Source organism: Triturus cristatus, chromosome 3_2 (genome assembly GCF_964204655.1).
Source record: "Triturus cristatus chromosome 3_2, aTriCri1.1, whole genome shotgun sequence".
Taxonomy (NCBI): Eukaryota; Metazoa; Chordata; class Amphibia; order Caudata; family Salamandridae; genus Triturus; species Triturus cristatus.
In genome coordinates, this window is record NC_140584.1 from 651,383,438 (window position 1) to 651,407,613 (window position 24,176).

At 53.7% G+C, this 24,176-nt stretch overlaps 1 protein-coding gene across 1 annotated transcript in view; it reads right to left on the bottom strand.

Annotated features, from left to right (window-relative positions):
* Window positions 1-2,485: 2,485 nt before the first annotated feature.
* LOC146857894 (uncharacterized) overlaps window positions 2,486-24,176 on the bottom strand; it is an 87,729-nt gene continuing 66,038 nt past the window's right edge. The window contains exons 2-3 of the mRNA XM_085646854.1: window positions 9,026-9,295; window positions 2,486-4,135 (exon numbers count right to left, since the gene is read on the bottom strand). Coding sequence (XP_085502980.1) covers window positions 2,988-4,135; window positions 9,026-9,269 — 1,392 coding nt within the window. The 5' untranslated portion in view covers window positions 9,270-9,295 and the 3' untranslated portion in view covers window positions 2,486-2,987. The remainder of the gene's footprint in view (window positions 4,136-9,025; window positions 9,296-24,176) is intronic.

A 24,176-nucleotide genomic window follows, 5' to 3' on the forward strand; every position in this document is an offset into this window, starting at 1 on the left:
GATTTTTCTCAGTTCAGTAGTAGTAAAGTTAGGAGTCCTAACTTTAGGACTCCTAAACTGAGAAAAATCCTAATTTTAAGACTTTCGGTATTCACAGAAGGCATTTAGGAGTCCTAAAGTTAGGACTCCTAACTTCTGTGAATACCGAAGTGAGTAAGTGTCTTCTGTGAATACCAAAATGAGTAAGTGCCTTCTGTGAATACCAAAATGGTAGTAAGTTTAGGATTTTGTCTGAAGTTAGTTCTGTGAATCGGGCCCTATAGCACTGTGGCAATGTAAAAAGAACACCCCCTCACTATGTAGAACAGAAGTTAAGTGTGGGCTTCCAGAATGCAGCAGATGTTGAGCATTGTGGTGATGGGGTCTAAACCCCCCCTCATCACAGTGACGTGATGTGGTGAGGCTAACAGTGCTGTGAAAACCGAACACACTCTCGGCCATGTGCAGACAAGCACCACACATGGGGGCTGACAATGCATACAGTGTACAATGACACACGAGCAGAAGTGACAATCACCAAGCATACACACATCTCGAAAATAGACACACTAATCAAAACAAGCTGTGTAAACTGTAGGTGTCAGCTCACAACCTCACATTCCATGCCAGCAATGGCACCTAACAACCAGGATGAATGTGCACAAGGATGTGATATGACTCACAGGGACAGCAGGGAAAATCACAAAAACAGCATCCAGACAAAGGCCCACAACAGCAATACCAATGCACTGGTGCAGATGCACAAACACAAACAGGCAACCTTACACTGCACAGCTGACACAGCATGTGTGTGTGTGTCACAGTATCCCCAGGCAACTACACAACACATGAGGGGGGCTGAACCACAGTGACACAGATGTAGACACAGTGCCATACAAAAGTAAACCATCATTGGGACACCCTTAGTGGGCAATCAGGCATTGGGAGATGAGAGGGAGCACAAAAGACACATGTGACACAAGCTGGAATGAACACCAACTAACACAGCAAGAGACTGACACACAACAGCACTAGCCCCAGGGACAAGACTTTGGGGTGACACAAGCATGCATGACACCTCCACTGTGATGAAAAAGGCAGATGTTGTTCAAACTGGGAAACCCAGACATGTGTCCTGTTCCACAAACGTACATCACACATACACAAACACAAATCACTCAGCATGGCCCCATATCCATGGACAAACGGGAGCTAGGGGAACATCCATGCAAACATTTACATCAGTCCAGCCTCAACACCACACACCCTGAACTGCAACAATGTGCATCTGTGAAGCACACATGGACATGTGACATTGCACATGCACCCATGACAAACACAGGAATGTTGGGAGGAACTAAGGTGTACAGACACATCACACAAGGACAGTTTACAACCCTGGGGAATGACAGACATACTGCACGTTATACGGTACATGGCCTTGACTTCAAAGCTTACGTAACCTTCAGAATCCCTGCCACAGTCCCAGGACAATGCAGAAGCCAAGGAGAACAGCAAGGCACACATGCTGACACCTGCCAACATTGCAGCCATGAACCCGACAAGTGGGAGCAGTCACAGACACATACAAATGTCTCAATCACTGAAAGGTACTACCGAGGACAACTACATGATTTTGCAAATAAACAAGTGCCTTGGGGAACCCTGACTGTGTCCCATCTGTGTCTGACAACATCATCACCACTCAGAACTGACAAATCCCAATGATGATGCACCAATTAACAGTAGTGTGTCATGCACCCACACATCTGGTAGCCCATTGGAAAAGAAGTGGGATGAACCCAGTACCACTCAGCAAGCATCAACAACAGGAACATATCAAGGGAACACTGCCTGTGTATGAACTGGGACGTGGACACACACATATGCTCATACAACACACACCATGGGCCCAGGCTTTGTCACGGGACAACACACTTACTTGAGGGGACCCAACTCCTGTGGAAGCCCAGCTGTGCCAAACATATTCACAGCTCGTCTCACTCGAGTCTGCAGAACACTTGGTCAGTCAGCCATCAGTTACCACACAATGAAGGCTCTGGTCACAACAGCCTCGGTACGTGAATCTCCCCTAAGTCATCTGCACATACTCAAAACATATGTCTAGTAAGTTGCACGGAGGACACAGTTGCTCCTATACCAATGATGCCCACACCTGTAGGTCCATTGGTGATGCGCACAAAGTCTGTGGAAGTGACAAATTGGACAATGGGAAGCACATCACATGTGCATGGGTGCAAGCCAGAGATGTGACTATGCAAATGAAATGTTCACAGAGATGTCCACAAATAGTTGATCATGACACACCCAGGTAGCTGCAAAGGATGACATGGATACCCACCAGAATAGGATACATATCTCATGGACCACATGGAGTACCTCACAGCAACACATCAGTATTCAACATTGGAAGCCAAGCATTACAGGTGCAAGGGCATGTTAAACGTCATCAACATAATGTACAGCTAAATCAAGTTCACTGGGATAAAGAAAAAAGCTTTATTCAGCATATTAGAAGTTAAACGTTCATTCAAACAAAAGGCCAATGGCCAGTCTGTGTCCAAATGCCAAGGAGTGAACTAGAGTGACAATTGTCACACCTTGCTTGCCTGCACTGCTAAGGACCGGGGTCATCCCCTCGGAGGGGCATACATGGAGGCAGGCCAGGCACCGCAGGGACAGGATCAGGGCGCAGCAGAAGGAGGCAGTGAAGAGGTGGTGGATGCAGGCAAGACACTTGCAACTGCAGTGGAGCTGACTGAAGTGGTGGGTGCTGTCACAACTGTGGGGCACAAGTCAGATGGGGTGTGTGCCGGCACAACTCCAGTGGGCAGGTCAGAGGGAGTGGATTGGGTCCCCACTGCAGTGCCCAAGTCAGACGGGGTGGTCGTGGACTCCACTGCAGTGCCTATATCCATGGGAGCGGAATGGGTGGCAGGTGAGGTCGGCAGGACAGGGGGAGGGACACGGTCCCCACATCAGTGGCACTAACTGCCTGAATAGGTGTGGAGGAGCAAGTGGTAGGGGGGGATGGCTTTAGCATTTTCGGGATGGTGTATCTGTGGGTGGGGGAACCCAGGGCAGGGAGTGGCCGGGGAACCTCTGGAGTGGTGGCCTGGGGGATGGAGGACGGAGACTTTGCCTTGGAGCTTTCGGCTCCGGGGGAACTTGCGTATGGGGGTCTCAGTCTGACTGTGCCTGGGGGAGGGTGTCCGGGTGTGAGGGGCACTCCTCTCTGTGTGTGGGGACTTCCTCTTCCCCTTGTAATCAGGATCTGCTGGGTCGGTGGGGAAGACACCAAGGTCACACAGGAAGAGCTTCTGGGGAGATGGGGTTGCAGGTGATGCAAGGGAAGGGGGTTGGGAGGGAGAGGTCTCGCAGGACTGCGGAGTGGTTGTGGATGACTGTGTGTGTGTCTGCAAACCAGCCCCTGTGAGTGTGGTATCAGTCCCCTGCTCTTGCTTGTGTGCACGTCTAGACCTTGATTTGGGTGTTTGTGTGCTTGGGACAGGTAGGCTGCTAGGAATAGTGGGTGGTGCAGGGGTAGGAGGGGTGTGGGACTGTTGGAGGAGGGACACTGCTGCCATCAGGGAGGAGGCCATGGACTGATTGGTCCTCTGTAGGGCAGACATGCCCAAGGAAATGCCCTCCATGAATGACACCAGTTGTGTCAACAGACTTGTGTGTGCATGGAGGACATTCAGCATCAACGTCTGCCCTACATGGATCTGTCTAAGTAAGTCCACAGACTCCTCACTCAGGGCAGCAGGGGACACAGAGGCAGTGAGTATGGTGCCTGGCACAAAGGAGACATGCTCACGAACACGCGAGCCTACAGGGACCTCTGGGATGGGAGCCAATGGGAGGGTGGTGGTGGTGGTGGTGGCGGCGGCGGTGGCGGGGACAACCTCACTAGCTGGGGTTTGGTGGCTGCTGACACCCGCCTCCACAAGGGAGTCATCCTCAGAGGTGCTGTGGCCCTCAGCTGGGGGTGATGGTGCTGACGGCTCCTCTGTGTGGCTCCACTCGCCCTCCGTGCCACTGAGTCCCCCCGACTCCTCTCCTTCTGTCCCTGTCAGGCTCTGTGGCTCCTCCTGGTCTGTGGAGCTGTCCCCTCCTGTGGCCGTGGATGTATCTGGATAGGAAAAGGAAGTAAGAGAACAACATCAGTCACCTGCACCGATTGCACACACCACAGTGAGTACATCACATCACAGGGCAAGCCCTGGCATCATCAGCTGAACACAGCTCAAAGTGCCAACACTGTTTAGAATAAGCCAATTGTCATTCTCAACATCAACCATGGCACACATATCCCTACTTGACCTTCACACATATGTCTGTTGCATGTTGGATGCTAACACCCCAATGTGCCAACATACACCACCCACACATTAGTTGGATATGCAAGTGAACATGTATGAGTATGTCACTATTTTTTTTAAACAAATTTTATTAGTAGTTTTTCAACATATACCATACCATGATCATGTTACTCTGAGCATTGTAATGGTTCATACTGCTACAGTGCTGCATCAAATCCACATTAGTAAAGGGCAAGAAAAAGAACAAAATGTCCACTGTGCATCATAATAATTTGGTAGTAACAGTCTGTACCCAATATCCCCAACTTACTTTCCCACCCCCTCCCTCCAGTCCTTCATCTTGTTGCATTCCTCCCTAAGGGAATCTCAGTCCTCAGATTCCGGCAGACATTGTCCCTATCAAATCAAAGCAGTCCTATTCTGAGATACGGTACTATCTTTTATTGACCACTAATACCTATTCCTGTCATTGTAAGTGTTGTGTTGTGTTGCGTCTGTGGACTGGTTCCAAGGCCCACAGTCATCATTGCGAGCTATTATGTGGTGTCACGACTTCCACTTCCTGCAGTTTAAACGTTTCTAGCATTACATCCCATTCCAATGCTATCTGGATTTTCCTTAGTCCCCTGATCTCCTCCCATCTCAAGACCGCGCTTTCAGCGCATCCCCACCTAACCATTGCGCTATGCCATACATGTGTGGGGGGAGGTTTCTTGGACTTCCACCGCATGGTGATGGCCCGTATTGCGAGGAGTAATGACAAGTTTATAAACCTATATTGCACTTTGTGTTTTGAGGGGGACTTATGGAAACCCCGTATACATTCCTCTATGGTGTAGGTCACGTCCCTTTGCGTGTCGTCCGACCAAATCCCAAAAACTCCCCAAGTGTGGACAGGACCATATCATGTGAGCTAAATCGGCTCCCACTTCATAACATCTGGGGCAGTGGTGTTGCGTTTGCGGGAACATTTTGTCTAGCCTTTGGGGAGGAAGGTAGGCCCTATGCAGTATCATGGTTTGAATAAATTAGAATTTTGCATTTCTTGTACTTTTTCTAGGGTGTGCTATCATTTTTTCCCATTCCTTATCGTTCAGGCCCCGCCCTACATCTTCCGACCATATGGCTCGCAACGTATTGAGGGCTATCCCCGCATGAGCTCGGATCCCAACTTATAGCCATCTTACCAAGTGCCTGCCCCTCCCCATGTAGTATAGCATTTTAACCACTTCGTTTGTGTCTGGCTCCTGACTTTGTGGAGCCCAATGCGACTTGTGTTACTGCTGCATGTAGTATGTACATATGCTCGGGCACCCCGTCTCCCTAACAAAGTTGCCATAGTCCAGTAACTTGCCGTCGTGGATCAAATCCGACACCGTGTGGACTCCTGCGTCGGTCCATGGGGCAATGGCGAGTTTCGTAATACGCCCAGCTGTTAGTGGTATACCTACTAGGGGGATGTTGCCGGCGTAAAGCTGGATGTGTACGCGTGTAAAGGAGGGCTGCTTTCCAGCATTGTAACGCCGTGCGCAACAGGGTAGGAAGGAAGCTGCTGTGGGAGTTTACATCTTGGCAATAGAAGTGCATGTAAGGCGCCTCCTGCAACATCTCGGTCCATGTACCCTATTTCTTGGAGGTTGTGTCCGGCCGTCCAATAGGATAGCCACTGCAGCTGGCAAGCATAGTAATATACCCTAAGGTCTGGTACCCCTAGGCCCCCTTTGTCCGTGCCCAATTGAAGCTTTTGGAGGCTTATCCTACGTCTACCAGTGCCCTAGATGAGATCCACCAACATAGCGTTTAAGAGCTTAAAAGTACATTGTGGGAGTAACACCGGCAAATTCAAGAATTAGTAAATCAGCCGCGGAAGAACCACCATTTTTGTTATAGCCACTATACCCACTACTGACAGCTGCAATGTGGTCCAAAAGGCAATGCTAGACCTAAGGGCTCTGATTGCTCTATGTAGGTTGCCGTCTAGCAGATCAGTGGGCGTCCGATAGATATGCATGCCCAGATACTTGAAGGTATGTGGAGCGACTGGTATTGACATGGGCCCGAATGACATATCCGTGGGTAGCGCCTGTTCTTGAAAGAAAAAGGCGGAAGATTTTGTTGGGTTAATGGCCAGACCAGATATACGTTCAAATGTAGTAAATATCTCTGCCAGAGGCGCCATATCCGACTTCAGGTCCCTGAGGTATAAAATAATGTCGTCTGCATATGCCAAGAAGAGGTGGATGGTAGGCCCGATCGGAATGCCCATCGCCTGTGCAGCCACTCGTATTTTAATCGCCAAAGGTTCTAACGCTAGTATAAACAAGAGTGGCGAGAGCGGGCATCCCTGCCTCGTCCCACAAAATATTGGATATTCAGCTGAGATTTGACCTCCGGTGCGGACACGGGCAGTAGGGGCGTGATATAGCAGGCGGAGCCATTTAACATAGTCCTCCGGCAGTCCAAAGTTTTCAAGTGCCTTAAACATATATTCCCAGTTCAGCGTGTCGAACGCTTGGCGGAGATCTAGGGATAAGCAGCCAGCATGAGTGTGATATGGTGGGGCAGCTGACATAAGGTAGTGCAGTCTCCTGATATTCAGGGACGTGCTCCGGGCTGGCAGAAAACCCGTTTGGTCTATGTGTATCAGTTTATTCAGGAGAGGCAGGAGTCTGTTTGCTAGGATCTTGCTAAGGATTTTGTATTCCGTTGCTAAAAGCGATAAGGGACGGTAGCTCGCCATGTCAGTGGGGTCCCTACCTGACTTCGGAAGAGTGACCACCAGTGCTTGTGCCGTCGTGAGTGGCAATATTCCCTTTTCCAGTGCCGTGTTATACAAAAGCTCTAGGTGGGGCAGGAGGGAGTCCATGTAGGTGTCAAAGAATTCTGCAGGCAACCCATCTAGCCCCGGGGTTTTGCTACGGGGAAGTTCTTTAATTGCTGCCTTGATTTCAGCCTTAGTGACTGGGCCTGAGAGGTCCTTCAGAGCTGCTGGGGTCGGTCGTGGGTACGGCAGCTCGTGGAGGAAATCATCTATTTGTGCGTCCGCACTATGTGCAGGTTTTCTATAAAGTGTGGCGTAGTATTTGCAAAAGGCTGTATTAATGTCATCTTGGGTGTAAACTGTATCGCCCTCCGGAGTGTTAATTTCCCTAATCATAATGGCAGGGGGGTCATCTTGCAGCAATTTAGCCAAATGCGCTCCTGACTTATCCGCTTCGTTGTGGCATCTCTGTGTGTATCGCTGATTCGCTGATAGTCTGTGGTGCGAAGGGATTCTAAAAGCACCGCATGTTGGATACGTATTTCCTGAAGTGCCTCTTGCTTCCCCCTATCGTGCGCTGCCTCCTGCTCTAGTTTATCTATTTTCCGTTCCGTATCTGTGAGGGACTTCTGGGTCTCCTGTCTAGCTCCCACTGTCACGCTGATAGCCCTCCCTTGTATTACCGCCTTAAAAGATGAGTATGTGACTATACACACAGCACATCTCTTGCTACTGACTCAGTACAGGTGTCCGGATGAAGGGATGGGCAGAGACTCATTTCACATGCTTGTGATGCATGCCAGCAACACACACTGTGATGTTCTCATGTCCTGATGGGCAATGCCACAATGGGGTGCATGGTGCACACTTGAACACAATGCAGGATCACTCATAGCAAGTTAAATACCATGGCACTTGGATGCCCTGAAAGTCATTCAACACTGTCTCCTGTCACAGGGGCAGGGCATCCAGACAACAACAATATGCACTATCTCACAATCCTAGCTCAGGGGTAAAGCTAACTCTGCAGATGACCGGCGCACTTGCCCATCCCCCGCAAACAACATATACAGGACCCAGAAGACCCCACATCATGCAAATCAGACATATGAGTCTCTGCAAACACAACTCCCTGTACATTAACACATCACAGTTTGCCATACATGTAACCCAGCTGCATGAAGGACACAGTTGCATACACCATTGTGCGCTGTCAGATGATCACACACCTATATATCACACAGGTCTTGTCTCTCACAGTCACATCTCAGATGTCATGCTGACCATCTGAATCATGGACACCCCAGTTGTACGTAACAACAAGCCACACCCTAAAGACACAGATGCAGACACCTGAGGACACATGTCACTAAGCACAACCTGTAATTTCATACACAGGAGTGGGATTACAGAGTGTTTCTAAATGCCCTTGAGGAGGTATGACTGGCCAGGTCTACATGAAACAGTGTTTGGCCCTGGACAGTAGTCAGGTGGCTAAGCAAGTGTGACATACTTGATATACATACTCCTGAGGCCCCAAAATTGGAGTCCCCTGCTACATGGGTTTGTCTGGAATACCCCAGCCACATGTGGTGAGTCAGACCAGCAATTGGAACACATCTCAAGGGCCCACACACATCACATGTCAGATATCAGGCAGTGTGTAAACTATTGACCCACCCATGACACACACAACAGAGTCACGGGAACAGATGCTGTCCGGTAGCTGAAGCATAGCTGACTGCAGGGACACAGTGCCCTAGTGACACAAGCAACAGACTGTAGGGGCCACACCTGTGGAACAGATGAGGAGGGTGCATCACACAATTGAGGGACCTGAGTATTGGACTACAAGACCTACGTAATGTGGAAGTGTGACCAGGCCAAAAGACTGAAAATAGCATGTCAGACATAGTACACAGATTAGGCATGGACTTACCCCCTTCCTGCTGCTGTCTGGCCTTCAGCTGCCTATCCAGGTCCGGGAAGACCACCGCCAGTATCCGGAGCATGTGGGGAGTCAGGGTCTGGTGTCCACCCCTCCTGCGTGGAGGTGACAGCTTCAGCTGGACTCTGGCTATCCTCCGGGTCCAGCCCGAAGGTCCTGCCACCTCTTCTATCAGTTGCGGATCCGGCGCTTGTAGACCCCCACCGAACGAACAGCCCGAGCGATGGTCAGCCATATCTCCTGCTTCTGGTGGGCATCAACCTGTGAGGATGACAAAGTGAAAAGTACATTAACACACATGCCCCATATTCGTGCTGCACACATTTGGATAGACATGTCATCATCACAAAGGGAAATGAGTTACACAGGTAGTGCAACCATGGTGAAGGACAAATGCCCTGCATGTCTGACATGTTAACAATGCCTGGATAGTTTAATCTTGCACTAATGCACTTTAGCAGCAGGACACCTGTTCATTACATGTACCTACACACATTGGGGGGTGAAAGTAGTCAGTGGGAATGCTTGCCACTGGTGTACACACTGCCAGTACTGCCAGACAGACAACATGCATAATTAGGAAGGCAGTGGACTGCACACTCGCCTGCTCCCCTGGTTTCCCATAGAGCTTGCTGTACTGTGGAAGGAGCCCGTCCAGCAGGGCCTGGTTCTCCTCCTCAGTGAAGGCTGGGGCCCTCTCCAGAGTACGTGCCATAGCAGGAGCCAGAGGATGCAGAGACAGCAGCAGTGGTAGCAGGGATGTGGTCCAGTAGCATGTAGTGCAGGCAAGTGAGCACCCTGGGGACCAGCCAGCCTTATATCTGTGCTTCAGAGGCAGAATCTGTGCCATGTGTCCCAAGTGATAGGTCCAACACGGTTGCATTCTATGAATCTGGCCAATCCATTTAAATGTACGACTCGTACACGCCTTCCGCATTGTTCAAATCTTCACCTTCATGAAACACTTGAAATTGCAACATTGTTGTAGGCATCCAACTGAATTTCCAGTGCACAACTCGCACAAGTTTTGAATCCGCATCCGTCTCCATGACAGTCCGGAGCCAATGGGTGCACCCGGCTCATTCAACTGACTGTACAACGCGTATTTTGAAGATACACACGCACCCGTCTCCATACGATTCAATGGCCAAGGCGTACGCCGGTCTCGGTCCATGCCTGCCCGACGCGTATGCATGATAGTCACCCGCATCGGACCTCATTGCATTCAATGACAAAGCGTACGCATGGCTCGGTCATGAACCATGCAATGCGTACGCATTGTCACCCGCATCGGACCTCATTGCATTCAATGACAAAGCGTACGCACGACTTGGTCATGAACTGTGCAATGCGTACGCATTGTCACCAGCGTCGGACCTCATTGCAGTCAATGACAAAGCGTACGCACGGCTCGGTCATGAACCGTGCAATGCGTACGCATTGTCACCCGCGTCGGACCTCATTGCAGTCAATGACAAAGCGTACGCACGGCCCGGTCATGAACCGTGCAATGCGTACGCATTGTCACCCGCGTCGGACCTCATTGGTGTGACTATTCTACGGATGCAACACACATTTACTGGCCGGGGACACCTGTGCACACCTACCACACTACAGCATTGGCCACACAGTGTCCCATGGCATGTAAGACTGCACTCCCTGGGTGTTTGGGGGGGGCACATATGGTTTGTTGGGTGGCACTTTTGTGCAGCCACTCCTAGGCTGTGCACGTATACATGGGGGCAGAATCCTTTGTGTGTTGTGCACATTACCACTGTGATGTGCAATTGTACAGTAATGGGCATGAGTCACGGACACAGTTTCAGATTGGATATGTTTAGGACATGTCACATACACCCTGAGTCCTGGGGGTGATGGCATGTATGTCACAGTGAGACCGGTAGCCACAATACTGATGTGCAGCCACAGTCTGTGTGCATGTTGTGTCTCAGATGAGTCTGATCAAATGTGCCCAATGGGTGACAGTCTCCACATCCATGTGGTATATGCATCAACCTTGATGGTGTGTGTGTCTAAGAGACGTACATGTAGGGCCGGCAGGAACAACAGTGGCCACTACCTGTGGGACTTACGCTTGCCTTGTGGTGTGTACGTGCTACGCTATGTCTATTGCTGTGTCGATGTGGCAATACAGGAACCCTGGGTTTCTGCGTGGCAAAGATCTGTGATACCTGGGAGACATCAGGCCTCACTTGTCACTGTGGTGTGTGTTTTGAACGTTGCAGCAGTACATAGGTTGGGTGACACAGCCAGATGATTGACCATTGCACTACATGGGACTCATGTGGACATGTGGAATTGAGATGTGAGGTGGTGGTCATGTAGGTGACATATGTGTCCATGCCGAACAGCACACACCTCAGTACATTGTGAATGTCATGATGTAGCATGTGATAGTGAGCCTGGTCATGGCCACATGGGTGGATGAACTGACAATCTTCCTTTGTGCATCTCTGTGCTGCAGGGCACCAGCTGTCCATCGCCCGTTCCCACACCATGCGACCATGCAGGAACGCGACTGCATCAGACGGTACCGCTTCACCAGGCCACTGATTGAGGGGCTGGCGGAGCAGTTGGTGCCACATCTGCTACCTGGCCGGACATACCCTACAGCACTGACCCCAGAGGTGAAGGTGATGGCAGCCCTGCACTTCTTTGCTACTGGTACCTTCCAGTACACTGTGGCTACTGCTGGTGGTATGTTACAAACGATGTTTAGTCGGGTGCTACGCGATGTCTTGGAGGGGATGTTGCATTTCCTAGACCTGTACATCAAGTTCCCTGGCCCAGCTGAACTCCCTGAAATAAAGGATGCCATTTATACACTGGGGAGGATGCCGAACGTCATCGGATCTATTGATGGGACATATGTGGCCCTGATACCACCACAGGCACATGAGCAGGCATACCGGAACAGGAAGCACTACCACTCCATCAATGCTCTGGTGGTATGTCTTGCTGACATGTCTATCACACATGTGTGTGCACGGTTTCCTGGTTCTGCGCACGATGCCTACATAATGAGGAGTAGTCGCATAGCAACGCTGATGTCACAGATGCCAGCTCAGCATGCCTAGCTTGTTGGTGTATACTGACTGTTTCTCATTGTGTGTGTTTGTCAATGTTGTCTTCCTCACTCCTACAAAACTCAGCTACTTGTTCATTTTTTGTGTGTGTAGGTGACTCCGGATACCCCAGCATGCCGTGGTTGCTGACACCCCTCCGGAACCCTGTGACACCAGCCAAGATGCGCTACAATGAGGCACATGGTCGGAGCAGGAGGGTGATTGAGCAGACATTCGGCCTCCTGAAAAGCCGCTTTCGCTGCCTGGACAAGACTGGAGGGGCCCTCCCATATGAGCCTGCAAAGATGTGCAAAATAATCCTTGTATGCTGCATGCTACACAACATGGCAGTGCGGAAGGAGGTGCCTCTTATCCAGAATGACGATGACGATGACTAACCTCCGGCACCTGTGGAGGATCCCGGCCTGGGCCAAGATGCCAATGATGATGAGGATGAGGGTGACGTCCACTCACAGCTCATCAACAACTTCTTCACCTGAATGTGAGTTTCCAGGGTTGTTATATCAATGTATGGAGGTAACCTGGAATGTGTTGTAGCAGCTCTGTTGCTGTCTGAGTGTGTCTGTGTGCCACTTGACTGGATGCGTGCAGTGATGTGTCCATTCAGGTGGTGTGAACTCCACAATAGGGTAGTACTGCTAACTTTTTTTTGTGTAGGTTTCTTGCGACATGTTTTGTGCATGTGTATTGCATTTCTCTCCTGTTCTGCTGTGCTATTGACTGTGCCTTGTGTCTATCCTTTCCAGGGTAGTTTGCCTGTTGTTTGGTCAACACTGACCCCCAACACCCAGAATCCAACACCAGTGTGGAAGTTGTCAATTCCCATCAAGTGATGTAACACACATCTCTGGACTTCAATTCTCCAACACTTTGTGAGCGTGTGTCCACTGTTACGTAGAATTACCGTGCAGCTATTGTGGAATAAACGTGTTGCTGATGTGTAATGAACCTGTGCTACGCTTTGTTATGTGCGTTGTCTGTCTTCCCACATCTGACTGACATCTGCTTACCTCACCTGTGGACTTGTTACCACTGACTGGGGTTGGTGTTGTGTCTGTACATGCCACTGTGTTTCAGGTCAACATTGTGTGGGATGAGTAACATGGCCATGGTGAGTATGTGTTGTGGTGCCATAGTGGTGTGTCTCCCTCACATGTGTCACATCACCATGACTCACCTTACGTTGGTCACATTGTTGCAGTATTTTGCATGCACTGTGTTGTGTAGCAGATCGACATCTCCCTGACACATGACAAGTTGGAATCACAACAGAGGCAAGTATGGTGTACTGGTGAGTTTATTTTCAAACATGTGTGAGGGAAGTGCACAGGATGGTGGGTGCTGTACATTGGTTTTGGAATCCAAAGTTCACATTAGAGTTGGAAGTGCTAGTAGATGAAATGTCCAGAGTAAAGTCCACAGTTATCTGCTACATTGGCCCAACATGAACCCTCCATGTCATGTGGGCGAGTTGTGTGTGATTGGACAAGGTGAATGGGTTGCGCACAAAGAACATTGTCCAGAAAAGGTTTAGAGGCCTGGGGGATGTGCTGGGACATCTGCCTCTCACATGTCCTTCTTCGGATGACCCCTCTTCTTCCGGGGGTGGGGAGCATCCTCAGCTGCAGGCTTCTGCGGTGTAGGGGACTCTCCGCCAGAGTCCTCTTCCCTCCCTGTGGCGCTGGCAGATGGTGTTGCAACAGATGTTGTGGCCACACAGGGAGGTGTGGATAGTTTTGTGTTGATCTGGCGGAGGCATTGGAGTATGTCCCGATGCACCGCAGTAAGGGCATCCCACTTGGCCTCCATGCGGGCTCCTGTTGCATGTCCTTGAGGATCCCCACTACCTGGCCAAATCCTCCGGTGCTATCCTGGTACGCATCTATGATGCGTGCCAGGTGGGGGGTCATCATGCAGTCCAGACCCGTCCATGCAGTCCAGTGCAACAACACAATCCCCCTTTAGGTCGGGGCTGTAGTAGTTGTCAGGCATATCCCTGCCCCACCCTTCTTCTGGTAATGTGTTTGGGGTTATTCCCTATTCAATGGTGGCTGCATCCAGGGAATGCAGACTATTAGGCCACACTCAAGACTTCCCGTTTGACTCCCCAGGATTTTAGTCAAAAGTGTCTATGGTGCCTCAGCATCATTACTATTGAGTCCCTGGGCCCCACTGGCATAATTCACGTATTACCTGCTCTGGTAGCACAGAGGAGTCATGTGGCGCAGAAGGTGCCCTCAGAGTGAGAACTCGCAAGTCCTGCTTAGTTCGGAGAAGTCGGGCTGCTTGCAGCTCAAGCAGGAACGCCCAGCGGCGCATGCTCTCTTTCCTGAGTGGCACTGCTGAAGTCTTTCTTAGTTGTCATGGCAGCTCCTGAAGATGCGGTAAGTTGGCTTTAGCCAGCGGGGAAGGAGGAAAAGCCTTTCTACGCTCCTGACTAGAGGCCAGTGAGGTTGCGATGTTTTCCACAGTGTCTTCAGCAGCCCTTCAGTCAGTCAGGTACAGTTCCTTCGCAATGCGAGTCCAACCGACCAAATGTAGCCTCAGTCTCTCCTTCGGGTAATGAACCAAATCTTTTAGCACATTGGTATTGGCAGCCCTTCCTGGCATATGGAGTTGCCAAAGTACTTGGGCAATACCCCCACACCAAGATGGTCATTGGTCTCAGCGATCCAGCAGTGGTAACTTTACCGGTGGCCGCCTCTGGCATACTGGGTCGTCGCAGCATGGCGATACAGGTTCGTCCAGACCCACATGGTACTTCACTCTTGTCTCCAGCAGCCCACTCCCGGCATGCGGGGTTTGCAGAGCCAACAGCCCATGGGTAATGACCCGATTGGTGCACATTCTCATACCTGGCTCAGGGAATCCTCTCGCAGGGCTCCGCACTGGACCTCGCTCCCTCCAACACTTTCCTTTTCCACACAGGGCCTACTAGTCTTGGCAAGCAGGCAGGCGTTGGTGCTTCAGGTTCCAGGGCAGGTGAACTTGGTGTTCTGCGTGATGTCCCCTCACCTAGCAGAGAGACTAGCAGGCCTTTGTCCCAAGTCCTGGGGCAGAACTTCTCCTTGTCACACAGCCCATCTGGCTACTTGGCAGATGACAAATGTGAGGGTCTCATCCTCCCTTCTTATATTCCATTTCCAGACACTTGGGTGCCGATTCCGATCCTGTAAAACCCGGGTACGAACCGTCGTACGGAGCGTTTTCTCCGTCTGACTCATACCCGGGAAAACCACCTTACAAACCCGCAAGTACGATTCGTACAGAAATACTACTTCCGTACGATTAGTACAAAACACCGACCGGCTAAAATATACCCACAATACCGATCCGGGACAACGCGTACGTGACGTCCGGACGGTGTTAGGCAGCGTTTTACGAACCATCAAGTACGATTCGTGCCTACGTCACTCCGCACGTAGCATTTTTTACGGGAGCCAAAAATTGCCGGGAAATTGAGGACGACGCGAGGAAGGAGCACCTGTACGCGCCGGACAGTCATGGACCCCATCCTACGTGTCATCCCGGCCCTCATAGCCTACGACCTGGTGCACAGGAACCGACGCAGATGCCGCAGAAGGTCAGAACAACACCCAGGGGCAAAGGTGGGGGGCAGGAAACATAACCCCCACCCAAGGCAAAATGTATACATGCCCTGTACATACCGTACCTCCAGGGACTGGTCACTCCGGGGGGGGCGTGTCCACCAAGGCCTGCGTCCCGCCACAATGGAAGTGGACGTGGACGCGTCCCGTCACCACAACAATTGTGGTACGCACCGTACCCACGCCTTAAGAGCGTGGGTACGGGTCGTACCACGCCTACCCCTACATCACCCCAACAATGGTGGTACGGCCCGTACCCACGTTCTGTAGGCCTGGGTATGGGCCGTACCCCTACGGCACCCCAACAATGGTGGTACGGCCCGTACCCACGCTCTTCAGGCCTGGGTATGGGCCGTACCACCATTCTTGGGGTGACGTAGGGGTACGCGTGGTGCGACCCGTACCCACGCTCTTCAGGCCTGGGTACGGGTCGTACCACCATTCTTGGGGTGACGTAGGGGTACGCGTGGTGCGACCCGTACCCACGCTCTTCAGGCCTGGGTACGGGCCGTACCCTATGGTGGTACGGCCCGTACCCAGGCCTGAAGAGCGTGGGTACGGGTCGCACCATGCGTACCCCTACGTCACCCCAACAATGGTGGTACGGCCCGTACCCAGGCCTGAAGAGCGTGGGTACAGGTCGCACCACGCGTACCCCTATGTCACCCCAAGAATGGTGGTACGGCCCGTACCCAGGCCTGAACAGCGTGGGTACGGGCCGTACCACCATTGTTGGGGTGTCGTAGAGGTACGGCCCGTACCCAGGCCTACAGAACGTGGGTACGGGCTGTACCACCATTGTTGGGGCGACGTAGGGGTAGGCGTGGTACGACCCGTACCCACGCTCTGAAGGCCTGGGTACGTGCCGTACCCCTACGGCACCCCAACATTTGGGGTACGGCCCATACCCAGGCCTTCAGAGCGTGTGGGCGGGTGGGTGGGTGTCGTGCTACTATCCACATCAGTGGACAGAGACATAGGGGTGGGTGCCTATCACTCCCAGCAGTGCCCAGACATATGAGGGGTGGGTGCCTATCACTCCCAGCAGTGCCAAGACATATGAGGGGTGGGTGCAGAGGACCCCCAGCAGTGCCCAGACATATGAGGGGTGGGTGCCTATCACTCCCAGCAGTGCCCAGACATATGAGGGGTGGGTGCAGAGGACCCCCAGCAGTCCCCAGACATATGAGGGGTGGGTGCAGAGGACCCCCAGCAGTGCCCAGACATATGAGGGGTGGGTGCAGAGGACCCCCAGCAGTGCCCAGACATATGAGGGGTGGGTGCCTATCACTCCCAGCAGTGCCCAGACATATGAGGGGTGGGTGCCTATCACTCCCAGCAGTGCCCAGACATATGAGGGGTGGGTGCAGAGGACCCCCAGCAGTGCCCAGGCATATGAGGGGTGGGTGCAGAGGACCCCCAGCAGTGCCCAGACATATGAGGCGTGGGTGCCTATCACTCCCAGCAGTGCCCAGACATATGAGGGGTCGGTGCAGAGGACCCCCAGCAGTGCCCAGACAGATGAGGGGTGGGTGCAGAGGACCCCCAGCAGTGCCCAGACATATGAGGGGTGGGTGCAGAGGACTCCCAGCAGTGGACAGAGACATGGGGGTGTGTACATCATCCTCCCATTAGCAAAACTCCATCGGTGCATGAAGGTATCCACAATGTGCGACTATGTTGATAGTGCCATGACAACACATCACTGACAGCAGTGTCCCACTCCCATGAGGATGGATGTCCTTCCCCCACTGCATGACACACCACATGTGGGTGTGATGACAAATTACACATGCATACCCACCCCTGGCGGTGGCAGCACAATACACACACTGAGATCATGCAACAAGACTGTATCCTCATGTTAAACCCCACTCAACTAAGAGAGCCTAAGGGAACACACACGGTCACCCACATTCCAGGACTGATAGGAATGTACAGGTGCTGGGGCTGCCAACAAGTTGTTGCCTCCCATGGAGGGAAAAGGGTGGAGTACCCACAGATACAATGCCCACAATTGTCAGTCAGGTGCCCAAATATCCTGCAGAACAATTAACACATGTGTGCTAGGCTGGGAGTATACACATGCATAGTGCGGAAAAGGGACCATGTCCACATTAAGCCATGGCAACATACTCCATACACAAGTACAGTGACTACCAAGGATGGCACAGACGATGCAGGCGGAGACATTGCTGAGCAGGCATGGGCAAAGTTGAAGGGATCCCTCACACAGCAAGGAAATGTAGACACAGGTCAGCACAACAATTGGGAAACACCCTGCAGGGAAGAAGTCAGGTGCCACAGAGGAAGGAACACTCCTTGGGACAATGTCACCATACAGTAAGAGCTTACATGACCAAAGATTATTTGCAGAGACCTTGTAATGGCACGCAGATACCAGGGTCCTCCCCATGAGCAGCTCACTACAACATTTCCCAGACACCTAACACATTATTACCACCCCAACTCAGGGAGCAGCAGCACCAACAGCAATACCAGAAAAGCATTTGTGTGCGAATGTGTAGGAAATGGGACCCCCGGCCGGCCAGGGCTTGCGCCACAGCCAATCAGAGACCACCACTCCTATGAAAGGTCGACCCCTGCTCGCCCTCTAGGCAACGCGGCGCGGGCAGCCAGGCCTATCTCGGAGGACATGTGAAGCATTTGCGCACGCACCCACCAACAACAACCTCCCGGGCCTCCCACAAAGGAACTCCACACCAAGTATATATATATGAAAAATAGATTCTGTATTAAGCAGGACACATAGGAACACACATCGTACAAGGTGCCAGGGGCACGGGTAGGGGCTTCGGGGAAGAAGGTACAGCACAGGGCCAAGGGACCACGGCCAGGAATCACATAGGGGACATCTGGTATTCAAGGGGGGAAAATAGGACAAGGTACACAACAACAGGAGCACCCGTAGAGGTGCAACACAGAATACGTGTAGGGATCACATTAGACCTGGTCCATGGCAATCCACAGGCCAGCGGGCCTTTCTGGGGCAAGGTGCCCAAGTGTCTCGATGTTCATGGCAGGGAGCCCGGGGCAAAGCTAAACGTAGCAGTGGCCCACTAAGTGCTGGGCCACTGAGGGACCCCGTGGGAGCCTTACCGGCCCTGGGGAAAAGGGGGCCAACGGGTGGGGCCACTCGGGCTCTGGGGGCAATGATACGGTGGAGCCTCTTGGGCTCTGGGGGCAATGCCACAGGTGGAGCCTCGCAGGGCTCAGACCATTGGGGGGGGGCACGCGGAGTCCCTCTCGGGGGACTGGGCTTCGTGGGAGGCCTCCTGGGCCTCGGGCACAACCGGAGATTCACTCGAGGGGGGGCGGACACCGACAACGTGTCCCGACGCCCCTCCTCCCTGGGGCTCGCAGCAGCACTCACCGGTTTTGGTGCGCCGGTCTCCTTCGCTGCGCCAGCCTTCTCCTTGTGCTCCGGGGCTCTCTCTCTCTCGGGAGCCCCGGGGAAGGTCAGCAGCTTCACGGGGGTATCGCAGGGGCGCGGAGTGAGCTCCCGCCGCTCCTGCTACGTCGTTTTCCTTCGGCCGGCCTCTCCTCCTTCTCCCGGGCCGGCAGCCAATCACGGCGCGGCCTGGGGGATGACGCCAGTGGGGAATCCCGGCCCGGCAGCCAATACCAGCGCGGCCCGGGGATGACGTCACTAGGGTCCCGGGCGGCGGCGGTGAACTCGGGGAGAAATCGACGAGGAGTGGGCTCCCTCGTAAGGCACACGGGCAGGGAATAAAGCGAGGTAGGCACTCGCTGGGGGTATCGAACACTGGGAGCACGGGGTAGACGCCGGGTGGGCACCGGCTCGTTGAATGTAGCGCTACCAGCGCTGGTGCAGGAGTGAAGGACCCCAAAGCGGCAGGGGCAGGGAGCAGCGCTTCCAGGCGCTGGGCAGAAGGGACAGCGCTCCCCCAGCGCTAGATGCAGGCTACCAAAGTCCGTCGGTAGTCCAGGACCTCAGGGGGGCCCAACAGCGCCAAAGAGGGGAAGGGGCCATCCTTAGTCCAGGAGTAGGGCAGGGCCCAGGGAGGCACGCCACCCCTGAGCCCCAGCAGCAGCAGCTCCGGGTAGATTCAAGTTGGAGAACAAGAACAAGTCCAGGGTGTCCCAGCACCCTTTTTATACACACATTCTTGGTCTGAAGGGGCAGGCAGGGGGAGAACCAGCTGGAACTGGTTATGGGGGATTCTTTACACTGGCCAGGCTAGGAACATCAGCCGCACCCCAGGGGGTGGAGCCAGCAGTGTCTGGGGAAAACCCAGCCTCATTCATGACACTCAAACCAGACGGTCAATCCACAAGCAGACCCAGGCTCACTCCTCCCCTCACATCAGTATGCTAAACACTCCATTCACCACCGGGCAGACCCTCCCAGATCCTGGGAGCCAGGCTCACCAGCCAGCCCCGGCCAATCATACGCCAGGCACATATTCCACAAATATGCCAACTTCCAAAAGAGGGACTTCTGCACTAGACACACTCATACCTCATATACCGTTGCGCAGCATTCAACCTCCCGAGTTCATCCATACCAGACTTGACCCTGCACACCCTACGCACCGGGAACTACTGAGGACTCATCCATTCCCCATGTATTCCTATGGAAGGGGAGGTCGCTCTCTCCTCACACTCACTCAGAGGGGGAATCACCATCCCCAGGTTACATATAGCATAAAAACTTCAGGGGCGGACCTGCCAGATGGGCCAGGTCCAACACACGTCCCTCCCAGCCCAAAGGCAGGGTAGACCAATCACTACCGTGATGGACTTCCCTGCTTGCAGGGCGATAGAACATGGACGTGGCCCGCGCTACCGAGCCACCCTCCAGTTCAACGCCTACCTGGACCGATAGACACACACAGGCTAAAAATGTGAAAAAAATGAAAAACAATAAAGACATAGGCCCAACCAGGCTATCCTACTGGTACGCCTTAGTTGTCTGTGACTAGGACCAGGCCCTGGGCTCCCCAGATACCACTGGTCCCTGCTAATCCGGAGTGGGGGGTGGTAACCCCGGGCCCACAATAGCCCTTCTCCACTCCCTTTCTCAGGGTAGCCACGCCTACCACTGTTCCTTCCACCTAGGGTCCGCACCCTCAGGCTTGCCAGAGGTCACGGGCAAGAATGCCCCACCCTACCTCTACTTCTGAGGTTCCGCGTCCTCCCAGGGGGAACACCCTCAGAACACACCTTCCTATCAGTTTTGGAACTTCCTCCCTCCACTGGTCTTCCACCTGGGAACTAAGCGTTCAGCTCTCCCCAAGGCAAGCCGCAGCAGCGCCAGCGGTCTCCCTTGTCCAGGATACAACTTAACATAAATTCAATAAAACGAGCCGCGGCAGCACTAGCCGGTCTCAAGGTTCAGCTCTCCCCAAGGCAAGCCGCGGCCGAGCCAGCAGGTCTTCCTTGTCCGGGATACAACTACCATAACTTTCACAAAACGAGCCGCGGCAGCGCCAGCAGGTCTCAAGGTTCAGCTCTCCCCAAGGCAAGCCGCGGCCGAGCCAGCAGGGCTTCCTTGTCCGGGATACAACTACCATAACTTTCACAAAACGAGCCGCGGCAGCGCCAGCAGGTCTCAATGTTCAGCTCTCCCCAAGGCAAGCCAGCAGGTCTTCCTTGTCCAGGATACAACTTAACGTAAATTCAGCCAGGGCGACACCTGACGCCTAAACCATATTCAGCGGGGTACGGGGGGGACACCTGACGCATCAGACACATTCAGCGGTGCACGGAACACATGATGCCTCCAACACATTCAGCGGGGTAAGGTAGGACACCTGACGCATCAGACACATTCAGCGGTGCACGGAACACATGATGCCTCCAACACATTCAGCGGGGTAACGTAAATTCAGCCAGGGCGACACCTGACGCCTAAACCATATTCAGCGGGGTACGGGGGGGACACCTGACGCATCAGACACATTCAGCGGTGCACGGAACACATGATGCCTCCAACACATTCAGCGGGGTAAGGAAGGACACCTGACGCATCAGACACATTCAGCGGTGCACGGAACACATGATGCCTCCAACACATTCAGCGGGGTAACGTCAATTCAGCCAGGGCAAAACCTGACGCCTAAACCATATTCAGCGGGGTACGGGGGGGACACCTGACTCGAACACATCTTTCACAGAGCGGACATTTACGTAACCCCTTAAAACAATAATCTCCTTTCTTTGCGACCATGTACAATACAGAGTTTTGCAGGGAGGCCAGTTATCGTTGGGGTACTGCGCAAACACAAGTCCGGATCCCACTTCTGACACCAGTGTAGGAAATGGGACCCCCGGCCGGCCAGGGCTTGCGCCACAGCCAGTCAGAGACCACCACTCCTATGAAAGGTCGACCCCTGCTCGCCCTCTAGGCAACGCGGCGCGGGCAGCCAGGCCTATCTCGGAGGACATGTGAAGCATTTGCGCACGCACCCACCAACAACAACCTCCCGGGCCTCCCACAAAGGAACTCCACACCAAGTATATATATATGAAAAATAGATTCTGTATTAAGCAGGACACATAGGAACACACATCGTACAAGGTGCCAGGGGCACGGGTAGGGGCTTCGGGGAAGAAGGTACAGCACAGGGCCAAGGGACCACGGCCAGGAATCACATAGGGGACATCTGGTATTCAAGGGGGGAAAATAGGACAAGGTACACAACAACAGGAGCACCCGTAGAGGTGCAACACAGAATACGTGTAGGGATCACATTAGACCTGGTCCATGGCAATCCACAGGCCAGCGGGCCTTTCTGGGGCAAGGTGCCCAAGTGTCTCGATGTTCATGGCAGGGAGCCCGGGGCAAAGCTAAACGTAGCAGTGGCCCACTAAGTGCTGGGCCACTGAGGGACCCCGTGGGAGCCTTACCGGCCCTGGGGAAAAGGGGGCCAACGGGTGGGGCCACTCGGGCTCTGGGGGCAATGATACGGTGGAGCCTCTTGGGCTCTGGGGGCAATGCCACAGGTGGAGCCTCGCAGGGCTCAGACCATTGGGGGGGGGCACGCGGAGTCCCTCTCGGGGGACTGGGCTTCGTGGGAGGCCTCTTGGGCCTCGGGCACAACCGGAGATTCACTCGAGGGGGGGGGCGGACACCGACAACGTGTCCCGACGCCCCTCCTCCCTGGGGCTCGCAGCAGCACTCACCGGTTTTGGTGCGCCGGTCTCCTTCGCTGCGCCAGCCTTCTCCTTGTGCTCCGGGGCTCTCTCTCTCTCGGGAGCCCCGGGGAAGGTCAGCAGCTTCACGGGGGTATCGCAGGGGCGCGGAGTGAGCTCCCGCCGCTCCTGCTACGTCGTTTTCCTTCGGCCGGCCTCTCCTCCTTCTCCCGGGCCGGCAGCCAATCACGGCGCGGCCTGGGGGATGACGCCAGTGGGGAATCCCGGCCCGGCAGCCAATACCAGCGCGGCCCGGGGATAACGTCACTAGGGTCCCGGGCGGCGGCGGTGAACTCGGGGAGAAATCGACGAGGAGTGGGCTCCCTCGTAAGGCACACGGGCAGGGAATAAAGCGAGGTAGGCACTCGCTGGGGGTATCGAACACTGGGAGCACGGGGTAGACGCCGGGTGGGCACCGGCTCGTTGAATGTAGCGCTACCAGCGCTGGTGCAGGAGTGAAGGACCCCAAAGCGGCAGGGGCAGGGAGCAGCGCTTCCAGGCGCTGGGCAGAAGGGACAGCGCTCCCCCAGCGCTAGATGCAGGCTACCAAAGTCCGTCGGTAGTCCAGGACCTCAGGGGGGCCCAACAGCGCCAAAGAGGGGAAGGAGCCATCCTTAGTCCAGGAGTAGGGCAGGGCCCAGGGAGGCACGCCACCCCTGAGCCCCAGCAGCAGCAGCTCCGGGTAGATTCAAGTTGGAGAACAAGAACAAGTCCAGGGTGTCCCAGCACCCTTTTTATACACACATTCTTGGTCTGAAGGGGCAGGCAGGGGGAGAACCAGCTGGAACTGGTTATGGGGGATTCTTTACACTGGCCAGGCTAGGAACATCAGCCGCACCCCAGGGGGTGGAGCCAGCAGTGTCTGGGGAAAACCCAGCCTCATTCATGACACTCAAACCAGACGGTCAATCCACAAGCAGACCCAGGCTCACTCCTCCCCTCACATCAGTATGCTAAACACTCCATTCACCACCGGGCAGACCCTCCCAGATCCTGGGAGCCAGGCTCACCAGCCAGCCCCGGCCAATCATACGCCAGGCACATATTCCACAAATATGCCAACTTCCAAAAGAGGGACTTCTGCACTAGACACACTCATACCTCATATACCGTTGCGCAGCATTCAACCTCCCGAGTTCATCCATACCAGACTTGACCCTGCACACCCTACGCACCGGGAACTACTGAGGACTCATCCATTCCCCATGTATTCCTATGGAAGGGGAGGTCGCTCTCTCCTCACACTCA